General features: G+C 40.1%; 1 protein-coding gene across 5 annotated transcripts in view; it reads left to right on the top strand.

The window, feature by feature from the left end:
• The window catches only part of dcaf6 (ddb1 and cul4 associated factor 6), a 236,811-nt gene that overhangs the window by 56,541 nt on the left and 161,234 nt on the right, over positions 1–19,036 (top strand). For all 5 annotated transcript variants that reach the window (XM_043700884.2, XM_043700878.2, XM_043700880.2 and 2 more), the window contains exons 5-7: positions 1,444–1,557; positions 2,136–2,271; positions 5,488–5,705. In XM_043700884.2, coding sequence (XP_043556819.1) covers positions 1,444–1,557; positions 2,136–2,271; positions 5,488–5,705 — 468 coding nt within the window. The remainder of the gene's footprint in view (positions 1–1,443; positions 1,558–2,135; positions 2,272–5,487; positions 5,706–19,036) is intronic.

Genomic DNA, 19,036 nt, shown 5'->3' on the forward strand with positions numbered 1-19,036 from the left:
ACGTGGTCGACGATGCCCTCCACCGCATCTCTTCCACTTCCCGATCCTCCGCCCTTGAACCCCGCCCCTCCAACCGCCACCAGGACAGAACCCCACTGGTCCTCACCTACCACCCCACTAACCTCCATGTACAGCGCATCATCCGCCGCCATTTCCGCCACCTCCAAACGGACCCCACCACCAAGGATATATTTCCCTCCCCTCCCCTATCAGCATTCCGTAAAGACCACTCCCTCCGTGACTCCCTCGTCAGATCCACACCCCCCACCAACCCAACCTCCACTCCCGGTACCTTCCCCTGCAACCGCAGGAGGTGCAAGACTTGCGCCCACACCTCCCCCCTCACCTCCCTCCAAGGCCCCAAAGGAAACTTCCATATCCGCCACAGATTCACCTGTACCTCCACACATATCATCTATTGCATCCTTTGCACCCGATGTGGCCTCCTCTATATTGGGGAGACGGGCCGCCTACTTGCGGAGCGTTTCAGGGAACACCTCTGGGACACCCGGACCAACCAACCCAACCACCCTGTAGCTCAACATTTCAATTCCCCCTCCCACTCCACCAAGGATATGCAGGTCTTTGGACTCCTCCATCGTCAGACCACAGCGAAACGACGGTTGGAGGAAGAACGCCTCATCTTCCGGCTAGGAACCCTCCAACCACAAGGGATGAACTCGGATTTCACCAGTTTCCTCATTTCCCCTCCCCCCAGCCTGTCTCAGTCAAATCCATCAAATTCAGCACCGCCTTCCTAACCTGCAATCTTCTTCCCGACCTCTCCGCCCCCACCCCAGTCTGACCTATCATCCTCACCTTGACCTCTTTCCACCTATCACATTTCCGACGCCCCTCCCCCAAGTCCCTCCTCCCTATCTTTTATCTTAGCCTGCTGGACCAACTTTCCTCATTCCTGAAGAAGGGCTAATGCCCGAAACGTCGATTCTCCTGTTCCCTAGATGCTGCCTGACCTGCTGCGCTTTTCCAGCAACACATTTCCATCTTCTATATGCAAGTAAACTGAGTCCCTGTAGACCTGTTCACTTTGGTATTGAATTAGCTCATCTCTACTAGCGTTGAAGTAGGACTACTACATTTCAGTTAAGAAATTGCATGGAGAAGAAAAGTTCATATTTGTGATTGCTAATCGGTACCCTTAAACGAAATTGATCTTGAATACGAATTATTCCAATATCCTAGTAGTCTGCCTAGCTACCTATTATAGAAATTTCCTGATATTAAATTTCATTGATTACAGTGGAAGGGTAAAGATCATGGACTGCCAATCTGTGGTGATAGTTTAATGCTGGGCAGCAGACTAAAAATCTACCTCTTGTGTCCTTGCTGACATGTGAAGCACAGTTATTTGAAATCCTATTTTTCTCCTACCTCTTTTCTCAAAGATATTACAAAATAATTTGACATCTTTTTATTGTTCAGATCATGACAGTACCAAACGATCCTTACACCTTTCTATCATGCGGTGAAGATGGTACAGTAAGGTGGTTTGATGTTAGAATGAAGACCAATTGTACAAAAGAAGATTGCAAAGATGTGAGTTTAAGAAATATTTAAATACACACTTTAAGCGATCCTAATGTAATGGTACTTTTAATAGTCTGTTTTGGCAGATTAGTTTAAGATGTTGTTGAAAGATTTCTTGTAAAGGCCTATCTTTATTATTATTCTTTGAATTATAAATGAATTGTATGATACAGTATTTCTAAGTTGAGTGTGGTAAACTGAGAGATTAAGATGAATTTGGTCTCATTACAAGCTAGATAAGATTGCACCTATATTTTAGATAAAATAACAAGGACATGTAAATAAATCATACATATCTGTTTGTCTTGGAGGGGTAGGAGAGGAGAGGAAGGGAGTTTATTCTGGATTGTTTCTTAGAGTTCCACTTATTTTTGGTAGTAGTCTTCTTTGCATTAGAGGTTTGATTTTGAATGCTTGCTACCAAATAATCACTATGAAATCAAACTTACAAATTCTAAATGTGAAAATATTGTATATCAACATTACTCCAAAAAAATCAACTGAGATGTCAATTTCCTGATAAGAAATGTATATCTTTACTTCGAGAGAACAATTTCCTTAAAATTTCAAACTTTCTTTCAAAACAGGACATTTTAATAAACTGTCGGCGTGCTGCTACTTCAATTGCTATCTGCCCCTTGATGCCATTCTACTTGTCTGTTGGGTGCTCAGATAGCTCTGTAAGAATCTATGATCGAAGGATGCTTGGCACAAGAGCGACAGGTATTTTTTACTTTAACTTTGCCATCCAAAATACAAGAAAAACTTAAATTAATTAAACTGAAAGTTTAGTTTTTATTGCAAGTTAATATTGTTTAAATCTATAACGGTCTTTTGGACCGTTTCAGTGGGAACATGTACATGCAGTGAATCCAAAATCTAATTGTTGATGAAGGATGGAGGTTATGAAGTGTAGTGTGTTGCAACTAAGGACAGGTTAAAGGAAAAAAACACAGGTCTGTGTTTCAGTCAATCTAGAAGCCTTAATTGCTACCAGTTCCAGAAGTTTAATATTGCAATTTGATCCTACTCCTGGGTAATTAACACTTAGCAGTGCTCTGATTTTGTTTTAAATCTGCAGACTGATAGACTGTCCTGTTTTTGAAAGTTCGGTAGCACCAAGTTGCTAATTGAGGGCTGTTATAGTTTTTTAAATGCTTCATTAGTGGCCCAATTCATGTTATTTAATGTTCAGATTTTTTCTTACCACATGTGCCAAACAAACTAAATACCGAGAATTCTTGACATTGAAATCAGAGTAGCTGCCTGTTGACTTCAGCTTGCTGAGGTGGTGAAGGCTGGCACAATTACAATATTTAAAAGGCATTTGGATGGATATATGAATGGGAAGTGTGTAGAGGGATATGAGCCAAATACTGGCAAATGGAACTAGTTTTATTTAGGATATCTGGTTGGAATGGACGAGTTAGACTGAAGGGTCTGTTTCTGTGCTGTACATCTCCATGACTAAGAGATACTCATTGCACATCTAAAGTTATGATTGCTTCTCAACTAGAACATAAGAACTAGGAGCGGGAGTTTGCAATTCAGCCCCGTGTGCCTGTTCTGCTATTCAAAATGATCATGGCTGATCTCGCCTTAATTTCAACTGCATTTTCCTGCCTACCCATCATAATCCTTCAACTGGTTACTAATTAAAAGTTTTGTCTATCTCTCTCAAATTTTCTGAATGGCGTTCTCTGGGATAGTGAATTCCACAGGTTTATGAAATATTCAGAGAAGTAATTTCTCTGCTGATCTCTGTTTTTAATTTGCTACCCCTTATCCTAATACTGACCTCTCATTCTGGATTGTTTCCTCTTGTGGGACAGTCTCTCTACTTTTACTTTGTCAATCCTCTTTTGCACCTTATTTACCTCGGTTCCATCTTATCTCAATTTTCTAAACCTCAGAGTGTATAAGCCTAAACTGCTTAATCTCCTTTCTTAAGGCAAACCCCTCACCTCTGGATTCAATCTAATGAATCTCCTCTTAACTGTCTCTAGTGCATCTACCTCCCAACTGAAGGAAGTGGATCAAAACTATATGCAGTACTCCATGTGTGGTTTCACTAATACCTTGTACAATTGCAGCAACACTTCCCTACTTGTATACTCAGTTCCTTTAGCAAGAAATATCAAAATTCCATTTGCTTTCACAATTACCTGCTGTACCTGCATACTAGTTTCCTAGCGCGATTCGTGCACAAGGACACCCAGATCTCTGTGCAACAAAGCACTCTGAAGTGTCACTCCATTTTAATGATAAGTTACCTTTCCATTCTTTTGATCAAAATAAATAGACTCACCTATCCATGTTAAACTCCCATCTCTCAAGTTTTTGCCCATTCAGGCCAATCAGGGAGTCCTGGCTGACATATAAACAGGAGATTCAGAGAGTCACCTGATTCTAGGGACTGTTTCTTAGCTGGAAAAGCACAGCAGGCCAGGCAGCAACCGAGGAACAGAAGAATCAATGTTTCTGGCAAAAATCCTTCCTCAGGAAACTTCTTCAGGGCTTTTTCCCCAAATGTTGATTCAGCCCATAGAGTCCACAACAACTATTGGAAGAGCATCCCACCTCTGTACCCTATCCCTGTACCCCTGCATTTCCCATGAAAAACCCACCTAACTTGCACACCTTTGAACTGTGGAGGAAACCGGACACATGGAGGAAACCAGACATGTGGAGGAAACTCACGCAGACATTGGGAGAATGTACAAACTCCCTACAGTTTCTCGAGGATGGAATTGAACCTGGTCCCTGGTGCTGTGAAGCAGCAGTGCTAACTACTGAGCCTCTGTGCTGCCCTAATAGAAAAGGTAATTGACCTCCTTCCTATATACCAGACGTTCCTCCAAATTGCTGAAATTGCACTGACCCAGGTGGCATCCTCAGAACAAGCCAGCATCATCTGGTTTTGTGCCCTCCATTACCCACCCTGAGGGGAAGGGTTTGTCTCCCATCTCAACATTCTTTCCAGCATGGATTCCAGGACCCTACCCACAAAGCAGAGCACTAATTTCTCCCTTTCTGCCATGCCTGAGACAAATATCAAGAACTATGCAGGCCAACTTTGGACTGACAGTGCGTGTCCCAGAGCACAAAGTTTAGATTAGAGTGGTGCTGGAAAAGCACAAGGTCAGGCAGCATCCGAGGAGCAGGAAAATCGATGTTTCAGGCAAAAGGCCTTCATCAGGAATAGAGGCAGGGTGCCTGCAGAGTGGAGAGATAAATGAGAGCGGGGTGGGGGTGGGGAGAAAGTAGCATAGAGTACAATAGGTGAATGGGGGAGGGGATGGAGGTGATAGGTCAGAGAGGAGGGTGGGGGAAGGTAGCAAAGAGTACAATGGGTGAATGGGGTTGGGGATGAAGGTGATAGATCAGAAAGGAATGGATAGGTGCAAAGGAAGATAGGCAGGAGGACAGGTCATGAGGGCGATGCTGAGCTGTTTTTACCTGGGCTTTTAAAGTTGGCATGGGCATAAGGGATGCCAGCCTTTTTGTGGATATCTAGTGATTGGTGAGTTGTGCTATTAAATGCATGTGGTAAAATGGGGCTAGAATTGGATGTGAAGGATGCCATAGGGGCAGGATAGGTAGTTAATGAGGCAAGTTTGGAAATGTGCAATGACAAATTTTGCTGGGTGTCTCAGCAAGAATGCCTCCAAATTGCACAACAACAACAACAAAGTAAGGTTCAGCACAGTACATTTAAATAGATAGGTAAATAGTAGACGCAGGACCACAAATAATGGATGAATTAGAGACCATAACAGTCTCTAAAAATACAGTATATATGTTTAAAAAAAAATTAACAGAGCATAGCAAAAGGAAACAGGACAAAGTGGACAGCTCTTTTATTAAGCAAAAGAAGGTAGCAAAACATCTACCTTCTGTGCTATAAATTTCAACTGTTTATCTTTTTTGTTTTTGCAGGTAGTTATAATACTCGATCAACTACTGGAATGTGTGCAAGATTTTTACCACCACATCTTACTAATAAATCTTGTCGAGTTACATCTCTCTGCTACAGTAATGATGGACAAGAAATTCTTGTTAGTTATTCCTCAGACTACATTTATCTTTTTGACCCAAATGATGATCAGGGTCGAGAACTTAAACTCCCTTCATCAGATGAGAGAAGAGAACCAGAGGTAGGCAATTTCCTAGCATTTAATGAGGAGACTGATATTTAATGAGGAGACTGCTGTAACAGTTGATATGCATATTAATTAGAAGTTGATTCCAAGTGCATATTTTTGCAAACTGAAGGAAAAGATTTTGAAGCAGACATTCTAATCAATTTTTACAGTGAATGTCTTAAAATGTGAAATATTACTGTGGCATTCATTCAGTTACTAACTGAGAGTTTGAATTTCCTTTTACAAGTTTTCAGTCGAATACTGTGTATGATTATAGTCTGCTTATTTACTTGGATGGCAGACAATGCAGAGAGTGTTCACTTGGGATGAAATGGTTGTTTTATGAGACAAGGTTGAGTGAGTTGGGGACTGTACTCGTAGAGTTTAGAATAATGAAACATGCAAAATTGTGAGGAGCTTGATAGTGGATAATGAGGATGTTTCCTCTTATTGGGTTATGTGGAACTTGAAGACACCTTTTCAAAGTGAGGACTTTCTTGTTTAAGACAGCTGAAGAGGAATTTCTTTTCTCAAAATCATTACGTTTAGAGTTCTCTTCCCCAGTGAACTTTCTAGGCTGCTTCATTGAATATGTTTAATTAAGGTTGTTATTTTTGATGTACAAGGAAGTTGAAGCCATGATCAGATCAGCTATGATCTTCTTAGATGACAGAGTAAGCTCGAGAGTTGCATGATCTCCTGTTGTTCCTATTTCTTGTGTTCCTTGTGTTTGTATGGGTTGTCTTCTGGAGCCACTGCAGTTTGTGTGATTAAGGTACTTCCAGATGGTTACCAGCTTGAAAGTTGCAGGATTTTGATCCAATCACAATAAAATAATCTTGTTGTTCTTCCTCATGAGGATGGAGTGTGATTTGGAGAGGAAGTAAGTGGTACAGGTTTTCCAATGTGGCTGCTGCCCTTAACCTTCTAAACCTAAAAGATTTGGAAGTGTTGAAGAAGTTTTGGCGTATTACTGCAGTGCTTTGTGTAAATTGTGTACAGTGCTATCACTAAAAGTAGTGAATACCTAAAGTGGTGGATGAGTCACTGATTAAGCAATCTGCTTTGTCCTGGATCGTGTCAAGTTTTGAGACCACTCTTGGAGCTGTACTAATCTGGGCATGTGTAGCCTATTGCATTTACTTCTGACTTTCCTTGTTAAGTGGTGAATAGGCTTTGAGGAATGGGGAGGCCAATCAGTCATTGCAGAATTCTCAGCTTTTATCTATGCCTGCAGTTAGCATTTAAGTGCTGTTTCAGTTAAGAAAACATTCAGAATGATTAACTACGATTGAGCATTTCCTGTAATCGTTCCTGTTTGCACACTTTAAAGTGTCTTTAAAGATACCTGTTTCTTCTGGACTCAAGGCATCTATGGTGGTACTTTAAAAGCTAATGGAAGTAATTTAAACAATTAACTTTAAACAGATTACAATATCATGCTATTAGTAGGAAATAGTTCTGTACATATTTTAAAAGTCTTTTTACGTCATTCTGCTATTTAAATTGGGATACTCAGTGGATTTGCAGTGATTCAAATTACTTTGTTTTAATTTTGATCAATTTGAGCAGAAAAGTCTATTTAATGACGCTTACTTTATTTTGAAGTATATTAAGTAGCTAAGACTTCCAAAACAAAAACATTGCTGCCCAGCACCACTAGCTCATCACAACCTTTGCACTTTGTTACGACAAGGGGCAAACCCTCCTGCTTAGCTTAAGCCAGCAACACAAAAGATTTTATCCTGTGCAGTAATCTGTGAGAATTCGAGAGGCCAAGAACTATTTAAAGTAAAAATTAACAACTTTATTTCTTAAAGTATAACCAGGGAATAACTAACTAACAGTTATTTACAACTCCTTCTTATACTTTCCCCTTTACAATACTAGTCTGATAGAACCCTGATTTGAGATTTACAAAACAAAACTTGTTATCTCAAAACCAGGCAGCGTTTGGTTCTTCTCTGTGTTCCTGTCTTTTATCCTCCTTGGGGATTCTGTTTCACAGGTTACTGATCAATAAAGGGACCTTTTAAGAGAGCTGTTTTTGGGGCAGTTTTTACATACTGGTAGCTTGGCAGTTCTCCTCCCAATTGTTCAGATTTCCCTAACCTTATACCCCCAAAGCATTAGATTGTGTCATTGGCTTTTAAGATTGTCAATATACTCAATTCAACTTGATTGGAGGTTGGTATTTTGGGGTATAATTTAAACTGGTTGAATTTAAATTTGTTTATATCTCCAGGCGGCCAGCTAATCGAGTTGTTTGACCAAATGTTGCATTTTTTTCAGAACACTTTGTGCTGTCAGGTTGTTCTACTAGCTAATAACTTTCTTAAAGGTGCAATACACCCACATCTTCATAACACCTCTCCCCTTAAGAAAAAATTAACCATCATAATGAAAAAACCATCATAATGAAAAATTAACCATCATCATTTTTTTCCTTTTTTAATACATTACCCTAACATACAGATTACATTTTTATGACCCTCAATATGTATGATTTTTAAATTAAAAGTCTATAACATAAGACTCCAACAAAATAGTCTCAGTCTCATTCTTGGCTTTAAAGCATTCTAAGAATGTAAACTGATTGTGACCCTTGTACACCACTGTCTCCGACGCATTGTTCGTGACAGATACATTAAAATGTTGTAATGCCAGTAGAAAACTCAATAGTTCTTTTTTGATTGTGGAGTATTTCCTCTGGTGGATGTTGATCTTCTTTGAAAATTAACTAATTGGCAGTTCAATCCCATCCTTATCTTCCTGTTGGAGTTGGAGCTGTACTCCAATGTCACTAGCATTGATGGTGACTTAAAAAGTTTTGAAACATTTCATTTAGCTAAAACTAGTTTGGTGGTTAATATGGCGTTCAAATGGTCAAATGCTTCCTGGCATGGTTCTGTCCACCGAAACTTTGTGTTCTTCTTCAGCATATCGGTTAACGGTGCCACAACACTGCTGCAGCTGGAACAAACTTCTGATAGAATCCGCTGAGTCCTAAGAATTGAAGCACTATTTCTTCGAGGTCGGTTGTGGAATTCCTCAATGGTCTTCGTCTTTGTGTTCTATGGGGTCAATCTTCCATGACCGATGTTATGTCCCAGGAGCGTCACCTCTGCTTTCGCGAATTCAGTTTTATTTAAGTTTATCACCAGCTTTGCTTCTCGTGGTCATTCATAGAGCTCTGCTAACTGTACCATGTGATCTTTCCAGAATGTATTAAAGATCACTTTGTCGTCCAAATAAACTGCACAGTTATTAACCCAGCCACAACTCTGTTCATGAGTCTTTGGAATGTGGTGGGTGTGTTCTTCATTCCAAAGGGCATCACTTTAAACTGATCTAGCCCATTTGGGGTTACAACCGCAGAGATTGCTTTCGCCATCTCTGATGAAGGTACCTGCAAGTAACAATGCATAAGTCCAACTTGGTGACATAACTGGCTTGTCCGACTTTCTCAGTACAGTCCTCCAATCTAGGAATTGGATATGAGTCCAATTTTGTAACAGCATTGACCTCCCGATAATCCATGCAGAATTGTTAAGTCCCATTTGGTTTGGGAACTAAGACGATCGATGAATTCCACTCGCTCTGGTTTGTTTCGAAGATGTCCTCACCAAGCATGGTCTCCACTTCCATCTGGACCTATCTGGGCTTTGAAAGGATTAAGCCAATAGAGGTGTTGTTTTATTGGAGCAGTATTCCCTACGTCTACTCCATGTACAATAGCATTAGTCCTCCCCATCTGATTCATACGTATGACCTTATACTGCAGTAACAATCTTTCAATTGAGTTCTGTGTTCCTGAGACAGCTTACTAACCTATTCCACTCCTTGAGGAATTCTTCATTGTTTAATAATCTATTTTGAGGCACATCAAAATTCATGTCATCTGAATTTGATTCCACACTCTGCGGGGCAGTAACTACCACCTGTTTCTCCAGTTCTTTCTCTCTAGTATAATATGGTTTCAAAATGTTCATTTGACAGACCCGATACATTTTTTCCCTATCTAGCATCTTTACTAAATAGTTCACCTGACTCAACTTTTGATAGGTGACACTAATACCTGGCTTTGAAGGGATCTCCTAGCACTGGTAACAGTACTAACACATCATCCCCTCAGAAAAATGTCCAAGTCTCAGAGCTTTTATCTACCACCTGCTGCATTCTACACTATGCCCTCTTTAGATGCTGTTTAGCTACTTCACCTACTCTATTCAATCTCTCCCACACCTTCGATACATAATCTAAGTGTGAGATCTCTGACTTTGTCCTGTCAATTTTTTCTTTAATTAATTTCAAAGGGCCTCTTGCTTCAGGCCTGAATATTAACTCAAAGGGAGTGAACTGAGTAAATTCGTTTGGGACATCTCTAATGGCAAACGATACGAATGGGATACCTTTTTCCCAATCATTCGGGTAGTCCTAACAGTATGCTCTCAACAAGGTCTTCAAGGTCTGATGCCATCTTGCTAAAGCTCCCTGGGATTCCAGATGACACACACTGCATTTAAAGTGCTGTATGCATAAGCTATCCTTAACCTCCTTAAACAGCCTAGCAGTAAAATTTGACCCTTGGACCAACTGAATCTCTCTGGGTAGCCCATACCATGTGAAAAAGTTACTAGCTCCTCTACCACCTTTTTTGCCTTGATACTCTGTAATGGAATTTCCTCTGGAAATCTGGTCGACATATCCATTATGGTTAACAAGTACTGGTTCCCACTTTTCGTTCTTAGGAGGGGCCCTACGGGTGGCACGGTGGCACAGTGGTTAGCACTGTTGCCTCACAGTGCCAGAGCTGGGTTCAATTCCCACCTCGGGCAACTGTCTGTGTGGAGTTTGCACATTCTCCCCGTGTCTGCGTGAGTTTCCTCCGGGTGCTCCGGTTTTCTCCTACGGTCCAAAGATGTGCAGGTTAGGTGAATTGGCCGTGCTAAATTGCCTGTAGTGTTAGATGAAGGGGTAAATGTTGGGGAATGGGTCTGGGTGCGTTGCTCTTCGGAGGGTCGGTGTGGACTTGTTGGGCTGAAGGGCCTGTTTCCATTCTGTAAGTAATCTAATCTACAATCAATTATAACTCACATGAAAGGTTCTTCAAATGCAGGAATTGGCAACAAAGATACTGGTTTTATTACTGTCTGTGGCTTACCTACCATTTGGCACGTATGGCAAAAGTTAATCACACCCTTGTGTATTCCAGACCAATAAAAATGTTTTTGTACCTTAGCCTGAGTCTTTCGCATCTCTAGGTTACCTTCTACAGGTACTTCATGTGCTCCCTGTAGTACTTCCTGTTTGTATGCTACTGGCAACACAATCTGGTGCATTTCAGCCCATTTCTTCTCTGCACTAACTTGCTGTGGTCTCCATTTCCGTCTTATTCTCTGAATATTCTGGAATATTCTGGAATATTCTCTGCCTCCTTTTTGGAGTACGCGTCCATATATATCTTTTATTGTCTTGTCTTGTAGTTGCAAGTCGCTTAGTCTTTCAAAACTAAACTCTTCTGTCTCACTCTCTGTCTATTCAGGTTTTTCCTGCACAATTACGTCAAACAGGGCATCTGCTAACTGAACTCCTTCATCTTTCTCTTTACTTTTCACTTTATACTATGACTTATGATATAGTGGGATCTGGTTACCATACAGTCTGGAAAAATACTAGGATATTTCTGTTTTAACTCCTCAGTTTCTTGGTCTTCCTTAGGCTTCTCCACAACAAGGGGTGTCACTTCCACCTTGGATCCTGCCAAGAATAAACTGAATTCCTAGAACTGACACTCTGACAATCACTCCCACTGTAACTTGCCCAGTCTTAAGTTGGCATTCCAACCTGATCTTACATGGGGGAATGCTAAATTTCTGTCCATTTATCCCACAAATTACCACACATTCGGGTAGCAGATCAGAAAGAGTGCATATTCACTCATCCCTTATTATCAGTGACGGTGGTTAGATCCTGTGTCTCTCAAAATTATAACTTCTTGTCCTTCTCCCCTTGTTCTTTCTGAGTAAACTTTACCCACAGAGGTGAATTCTTTGTAGAGATCAGGTACTAACTCAATACCCAGTCCCTGCCTTGGCTGTGCACTCCCTGCAGCTCCTCGGCTCTTCTTAGGGCCTCTTTACTACCTTCACTAATGCCACTGGCTTAGCTTTTTTTACCACGTCTTTTCCCACAATGCCTTTCTTTAATGATCAGCACTGTGATTTGACGTGTCCCACCTGGCAATGAAAACACCTTTTCCCTGTGCCCTTCTGAAACCAAGGGCACTGTAATTTTCTGTGACCCACTCCATTACGTTGAAAACACCCGAGGCCTTTCACCACCTGTCCACCCTCTCAGGCTTTATCCTGTTGTTCGTCGTTCGACGAAATGTTACTTTTTTTTTCAGAACATTTGGCGCTGTCAGGTAGTTTTACTAGCTAATAACTTGCTTAATGGTACAGCGCACCCACATCTTCGAAGGAACTTGTTGACATACAGTTGAGCTTGAATAGCAACAGAAACACTACCCCCAAAAGAGGCACAACTTTGAGTGCAATTTGCATCTTTTTCACCACTTTTAAATTCATCAACTATGCAATTGAAGTTGAATTTCCATTTTCCTTGTGTTGGGAGTTCTGGAGATTTCAAAGATTTGGATATCTGTCTGTTTACAATTACAAGTATCTGTTCCAGCTCAAATCCACCCCTTTTTTTGGATCAAACTAAATTACATTTGGGTTGGTATCTCAATATTGCCTTCAGGACTATAGAAACATTGTTTGTTTCCACTGAGGTTTCTTTATGTATCGTTACAGAATATCATTTACTGTATGATGAAGTGAGGTATTTCAGACTGAATTGCATTGATGTTAAAATGTTATTTAGTTATATTGTAACTGTACTCAACACACCAAAACTGGTTGCAAAATAGACCTCTAACAGAATTAATTCCCTTGGCGACTTTTGCAAGGTCATACACTAAGTCAGCTGTCCTTGCAAAATGCCTAGCCTGTGTTTGCCAAGGTGAATTCATTTCCAAGCACAACGCCAACAGCATGTGATTACTGGTTCAGATTCTGTTTTTAGAACAGCTTTAGAAATATTGCAAGTGCATCTTTTAAAAGCCTGACGTAATTATTTTGTTTTTATAGAAGTCTCTTAAGTTTCCATGATAGTGCATGTTATAATCTTTCAAAATTTTAATGTTATTGATTTTGTAGGAACTGACTTGCTACTAAGAAATGCCCAATCTCATACCACAAATATGTGCATGTTTTATGGTATATATTTTCTCGATTAAATTTTAAATATTTCTATCCATTTCTTAAAAGCTAGCAAGCCATCGTGCTACTATCCAATTCCTAATTTTAAAAAATGCCAATTTGTTTTATAACTCTTATCAGTCATTAGAACTTTCTCTGATATTTGCAAATGAACAAATAAAGGATAAATTATTTTTGATCAAGCTGTTCAGGCATGTTCTGACACATCTCTGGATCAGGTGGGTCTTGAACTCAAACCTCCGTGCAAGAAGTGGGAACACTACTGCTGTGCCATGAGTCCTTTAAATGAAGTTTGTGTGCATGAATGAAACTTTGCCTTCCAAATTAGCCATACAGGAAATATCCTCACACTTGTTATATGCCATAAATCAATCTCTTTTATTCAGTAGTGAGATATGGGCATCGCTGGCTATTCTACTATTTATTGACCATCCCTCGTTTCCCTTGAGAACGTGACGATGAGCTACCTTCTTGAACTCTTCATTTAGTGTAGATACACCCAAAAATGCTGTTTGGAAGGGAATACCAAGATTTTGATCCCACAATAGTGTAGGAGTGAATATATACTTCCATGTCAGAATAGTGTGATGTTGGCAGGGGGACTATGCAGGTGATGGTGCTCCCATGTGTATGTGACCCTGTCCTTTTAGGAGATACCTATTTTGGAGAGAGCTGTCTATGAAACGTGAAATATGAAATTATGCATTGCAGTGCACAATGGTGCCACTGTGCATCACTCTTCAGTGGTAGTGGGAGTGAATGTTGAGTGTTTTAGATGGAGTGCCAGCTGAGCAGGTTGTTTGTCCTGGATGGTTTTGAACTTCTTGACTGTTGGAGCTGCACTCATTCAGACAACTTGCTGCAGCAAAGCAGGTATAAATAGCCAGATGAAAGTTAGTTTTCATTTTCCTAGTTTTATACAAATTTGAAAATGATATGTAGTTTGTCTCTCTGTCTCTCTGTCTCTCTGTCTCTCTGTCTCTCTGTCTCTCTGTCTCTCTGTCTCTCTGTCTCTCTGTCTCTCTGTCTCTCTGTCTCTCTGTCTCTCTGTCTCTCTGTCTCTCTGTCTTTCTCTCTCAGTCTGATGTTTCTTCATGCACGTACATTGGGAATTTAACTCCTAAAAGCCAGTGGCATTGACTAAAATGTATCAATGTTTTTTTCTTCAAAATGTTTGAACTCTATGCCATCCAGTTCCCATTTTAAGCAAAATGGAGGTGCCTGGTACCAATGGTTTCCTAAAGTTGTGTTTGTCATTTAAATATTAGAATTAAACTGTATATCTCTGATTTAATGTCTATTTTAAATTTTACCCGTTGGCCACGTTTCAGAGGATGTAGGAAATCTGCTACCAAGAGGAGGCAAGGATTGCTGGAAGTGAGACATGTAAATGTCTTTCAAGTTCCTTTGCACCTTCATGCTCGAGCCAACTTGCATGTCTTCTCCTTCAACTAGCCCTCCCCACAACTTTAATTGAACTGTCTTTGGTCAAGCATTCGCAGTTAGTTGTGATTCTAAATGTGAGACCCCCAAATGTTTACACTGTCAGATGAGGCAGGATGAGTTGTCTCCCTTTCTTAATTCAGCCCCTGTCTTGTTTGGTTGCAACAGGTTGATTTTTAACAAGGATACCTTGCTTCTGGACACTTTTCTCCTCCAATTCAAATATATTTATGTTTTAAGAGCTTTCTTGAGTTAACGAAACAGCAGTTTATTAGATAATAAATAATGAGATAAGATGATAAATGTGATATACATGCACAGATTATAAATGTGAGTTGAGTAAAAAGATATCCGTTAAAAAGATGTAGGAATCAGTCTCTGGGTTTGATGGTAAATGTTACAGATGTTGAGTTGGATGATACTGATAATAAACAGTGAAACAGTTGAATTTGAGGTTATTGGCTCTGCAAATTAGTTGACTGGCTTTTAATCTTGTTTCCTTTTCAATGGTAACTCCACCAGCTTACTAGGCTTCCTGTTTTCAAAGTAAGAGTCTTTCTCTATCTGTAGTGCAAGGATAGGTGATTCTGCTACAGATGTGGCCTTCGCAGCGCATTTGCTAATTAGCTCGCTAATTCGAACCGACCAAAGGTTGATGTTTTTAATCCTTTTTTTGTATATCAAGAAAAAACTCTCATATCTGTAGTTTGGGACATAAACCAGAGGCGATAGTTAGTCGGCGCCTCATTATTTCAGTAGCTATAAAAAGATCACAGACGAATTTGATTTGAATAAGATTTCCCTATTGAAGGGTTTATTTTGAAGTTTGAGTTAGCACATTTTCATGTGTCACTTTCCATGGTTTCTCTGTGGGGCTTTATCAGACAATAACTAGATCTACATCTGCATCATCTTGTGGCTGTATGACTTCTTTTCAAAATATGTTGTGATTAAAAGTTCAATATGTCCATAAGGAATTCAAGGTTATAATCCACTGTCATGATTAAATTGAACAATGCTTACAAGCTAGGAACTCCCATAACCTTACTCTTCTGACTGATCTCTTTCTCCCACCACGTTATACCGTGGATTACTTCCTGAAATATCTCAATCATTTTTACAATCAATTTATTGATTGACCCACAATTTATTTTCTTCCTCTTCATTATTTTTCTTTTCTCAACTATTTTCCTTTCCCAACATGCATGTGATTACAACAAGAAACTAGGAAAGCTAATAGAAAGTTGTTGTTTATTGTAAGGATGTTACTAAGGAGAACAGTGAATTGTGAGGACGAATGACTTCTGAAGGACATTGAGAAGTTGGCCAAATGGGCAGGCAGTTGGCAGATGAATTTCAATAGAGAGAAATGTTAAGTAATGCAATTTGGTTGAAAAAACATGGAGGGACAATATAGGCTCAATGATACAACTTTGATGACACAGAAGAGGGACTTTGGGGTTATGAAGGCTTATAGAATTCTTTGGTTTATAAATAGAGGCATAGAGTAAAAAAAATCAAGGAAGTGGTACTATGCCTGTACAAGTCATTGCTCAGACCACATTGGAGTACTGTTTGATCCTGGGAACCTTTTTTTAAGGAAGGATGCTAAGTCCTGGAATGATACCAGGAATGAGGGATTTTAGATACATGGAAAGAATGTAGAAATTGGGCTTGCTGTGCTTGGGCCAGAGAAGATTAAGAGCTGACCTTATTGAGGTGTTTGAAATTATGAGCAATTTTCTTAGGGTAAAGGAGGATATTCCACTAGTTGGCATATTAGTAACTAGGGCTCACAATTTTAAGATTGTTATCAAGAGATCTGGACTGTGATGAGAAGATACTACTTTACTTTAGTATTTGGAATGTGCTGCCTGAGAGAGTGGTGGAGGCAGATTCCATAAGAGGTTTCACAAGAGAGCTGGATATATATTTGAAAGTTATAAATTTTAGAGGCCTGAGGAGGTAGGGCTGAAGAATAGTATTCATGGGTATCTTTTTCTTATGCAGACATGATGGGTTGAATGACCTTCTTCTGTACTGCAAAATTCTATTCTGTCCATAGGTAGGGAGGTTGTGTTTCAATTATTCAGGACGTTGGTGAGACTCCATGTGGTGTACAGTATATCATATTGTTCAGCTTACTGAGGGAAGGATGCAAATATGTTGGACACAGTTTAGAGAAGTTTTACCAGATTTAATACCAAGAAAAGGTAGGTTGTCTTATGAGGAAAGGTTATGCAGGCCAGGCTTGTATCCATTGGAATGTAAAAAGTAAGTTTAAGAGGCGACTTGATTGAAACACACAAAATCCTGAGTGGTCTTGACCAAATACATGTGGAAAGCTTATTCCCTTTTCTCGGAGGATCTAGAGCCAGGGATCACCCTTTAAAAAAATTTAAGGAAGTGATGAGCATTTTTTTTCCTCAAATGGTCATGATTCTTTGAAATTCTCTTCTTCAAAAGACCAGTGTAAGCAGTGCTTTTGAATGCTCTTAAGGCAGAGGTCAGCAAGAGAATGAAAGGTTCTTGGGGTAGATGGAATATAGAATAATTGGGTCAGCCGTGATTGTAAACCAGGCTCGAGGGCCCAGTCATCGATTTCTTTCAATTTGTATGTTTGCATACCACAGAACTTTGATTTGCTCAACTGGCTAGCTGTGGCTAGGAAACCAACAAAAGTTTTTAATGAAGTCCTGTTATTAAATGTTACAGGCCCTAAGAAAGACTCTAAGACTCCCCTCTTTAATCCCCTCAGCTGGTAGCAATAAATATTGACAATTCTTTTTAGCATCACAATTAAAATGCACTAATCAAATTAAGCAGCCAATTACATGAGTTCCTTGTGTGAAAGGGAGAGAAAATTTTAATAATTACTGATCCTGAGCAGAATAATAAAATGTATCATCAAACACACAAACAAGGTCTAAATGTTAATAAGGAGCGTGTGTCTGGTATAAAAGGAAAGCCAAGAATTTGCAGACTCAAAAAAAAAAATCCCTTGAAATATTTGACTTTTAACCTGGGACCACTGAACATCAATGGATTCTCCTCCATGTGAATTCATTTAGCTGCGTGAGGTTTGAGCAGGTGATGTTTCAATGCATCTACTGTTGTTCTTCCAGGTGGCGTATTTGGATGATATTGTTCAAACAGCTTTAGTGAATTACTGCCAGTGTAACTTTTAGATGGTTCACATATCTACCATGAAAAGGAGTGAATGTTTGAGGTGGTGGATGTTGTGCCAATCATGAGCTTTTTTTATTCATTCATAGGATCTGGGTGTCACTGGCTGGGCCAGCATTTATTGCCCATCCTTAGTTGCCCTTGAGGTTGGTGATGAGATACCTTCTGCTGCATTCCATTTAGTACCACAGATCGAGGACAAAGCAGCCTGCTTAATTGGCACCACATCCACAGCATTCCAACCCTCCCTAAATGCTCAGTAGCAGCGGTGTGCGCCATCTATAAGACGCACTGCAGAAGCAGGCCATTCAACCCATCAAGTCCACACCGACCCTCCTGAAGAGCATCCCACCCAGATCCAAACCCTTACCCTATTCCTGTAAACCTCCATTTCCCATGACTAATCACCAAAGTACCTGGCGAAAATCCATGCAGACACAGGAAATGTGCAAACTTCACCCAGGCAATTCCAAGGGTGGAATTGAATCCGGGTTCCTAGTGCTGTGAGGCAGTAGTGCTGACCACTGTGCTGCCCCTGCATCCTGCTTCCAGTGCTTATTGTAGACCTGCATTCATTCATGCAAGTGCCATGTAAGACAATAAAATGTAGAAGGAGAAGTAAGCCATTCAAAGCATTGCATCTACTCGGCCTTTCAATGAGATCATGGCTGATTTGATAATTCTCTTCTTGACATTCCTGCCTTTTCCCAATTACCCTTGATTCCCTACTGATTACATATCTTCCTGTTTCAGCCTTGAATATACTTAATGACACAGCCTCCAGACCCTCTGCAACAAAGAATTCTATAGATCCATCTGAGAGAAGAAAGTCATCCTCATCTCTGTCTTAAATAGACAACTTCTTATTCTGAGATAACGCCTTTTGGTTTTAGATTCTACCACAGGGGACACAATCTTTGTGACATTGGCCCATCCATCTTCAGCTGCTTCATCAATGAACTTCCTTCCATGATAAGGTTAGAAGAGGACTATATAATCTTCAGTAACAATTGGGATTCCTACGATCTGAACCAGTCCATGCCCAAATGCAACAAGGTCTGAACAATATCGTGGCGTGGGCTGATAGGTGGCAAGTGACATTTATGACATACAAGCAATAACCATTTTCAACAAAACTAAATCTAACTATTGCCCTTTGCTATTAAATGGTATCGCCATCACTGAATCCCCATCTAACAATATCCTAGAGATTACCATTGACCAGAAACTGAACTGGACGTGTCATGTAAATACTGTGGCTACAAGAGCAAGTCAGACGCTAGGAATCTTGCAGCGACTAATTCATCTTCTGACTCCCTGTAGCCTGTCTCCATCTATAAGTCGTTAGTGTGATGGAATATTTCCCAATTACGTGGATGATTGCAATTCCAATAGCTCTCAAGAAGCTTGACATGATCCAGGACAAAG

The sequence above is a fragment of the Chiloscyllium plagiosum genome, unplaced genomic scaffold (assembly GCF_037043375.1).
Source record: "Chiloscyllium plagiosum isolate Xiang-an unplaced genomic scaffold, Cpla_swu_hap1 HiC_scaffold_12, whole genome shotgun sequence".
Classification (NCBI taxonomy): domain Eukaryota; kingdom Metazoa; phylum Chordata; class Chondrichthyes; order Orectolobiformes; family Hemiscylliidae; genus Chiloscyllium; species Chiloscyllium plagiosum.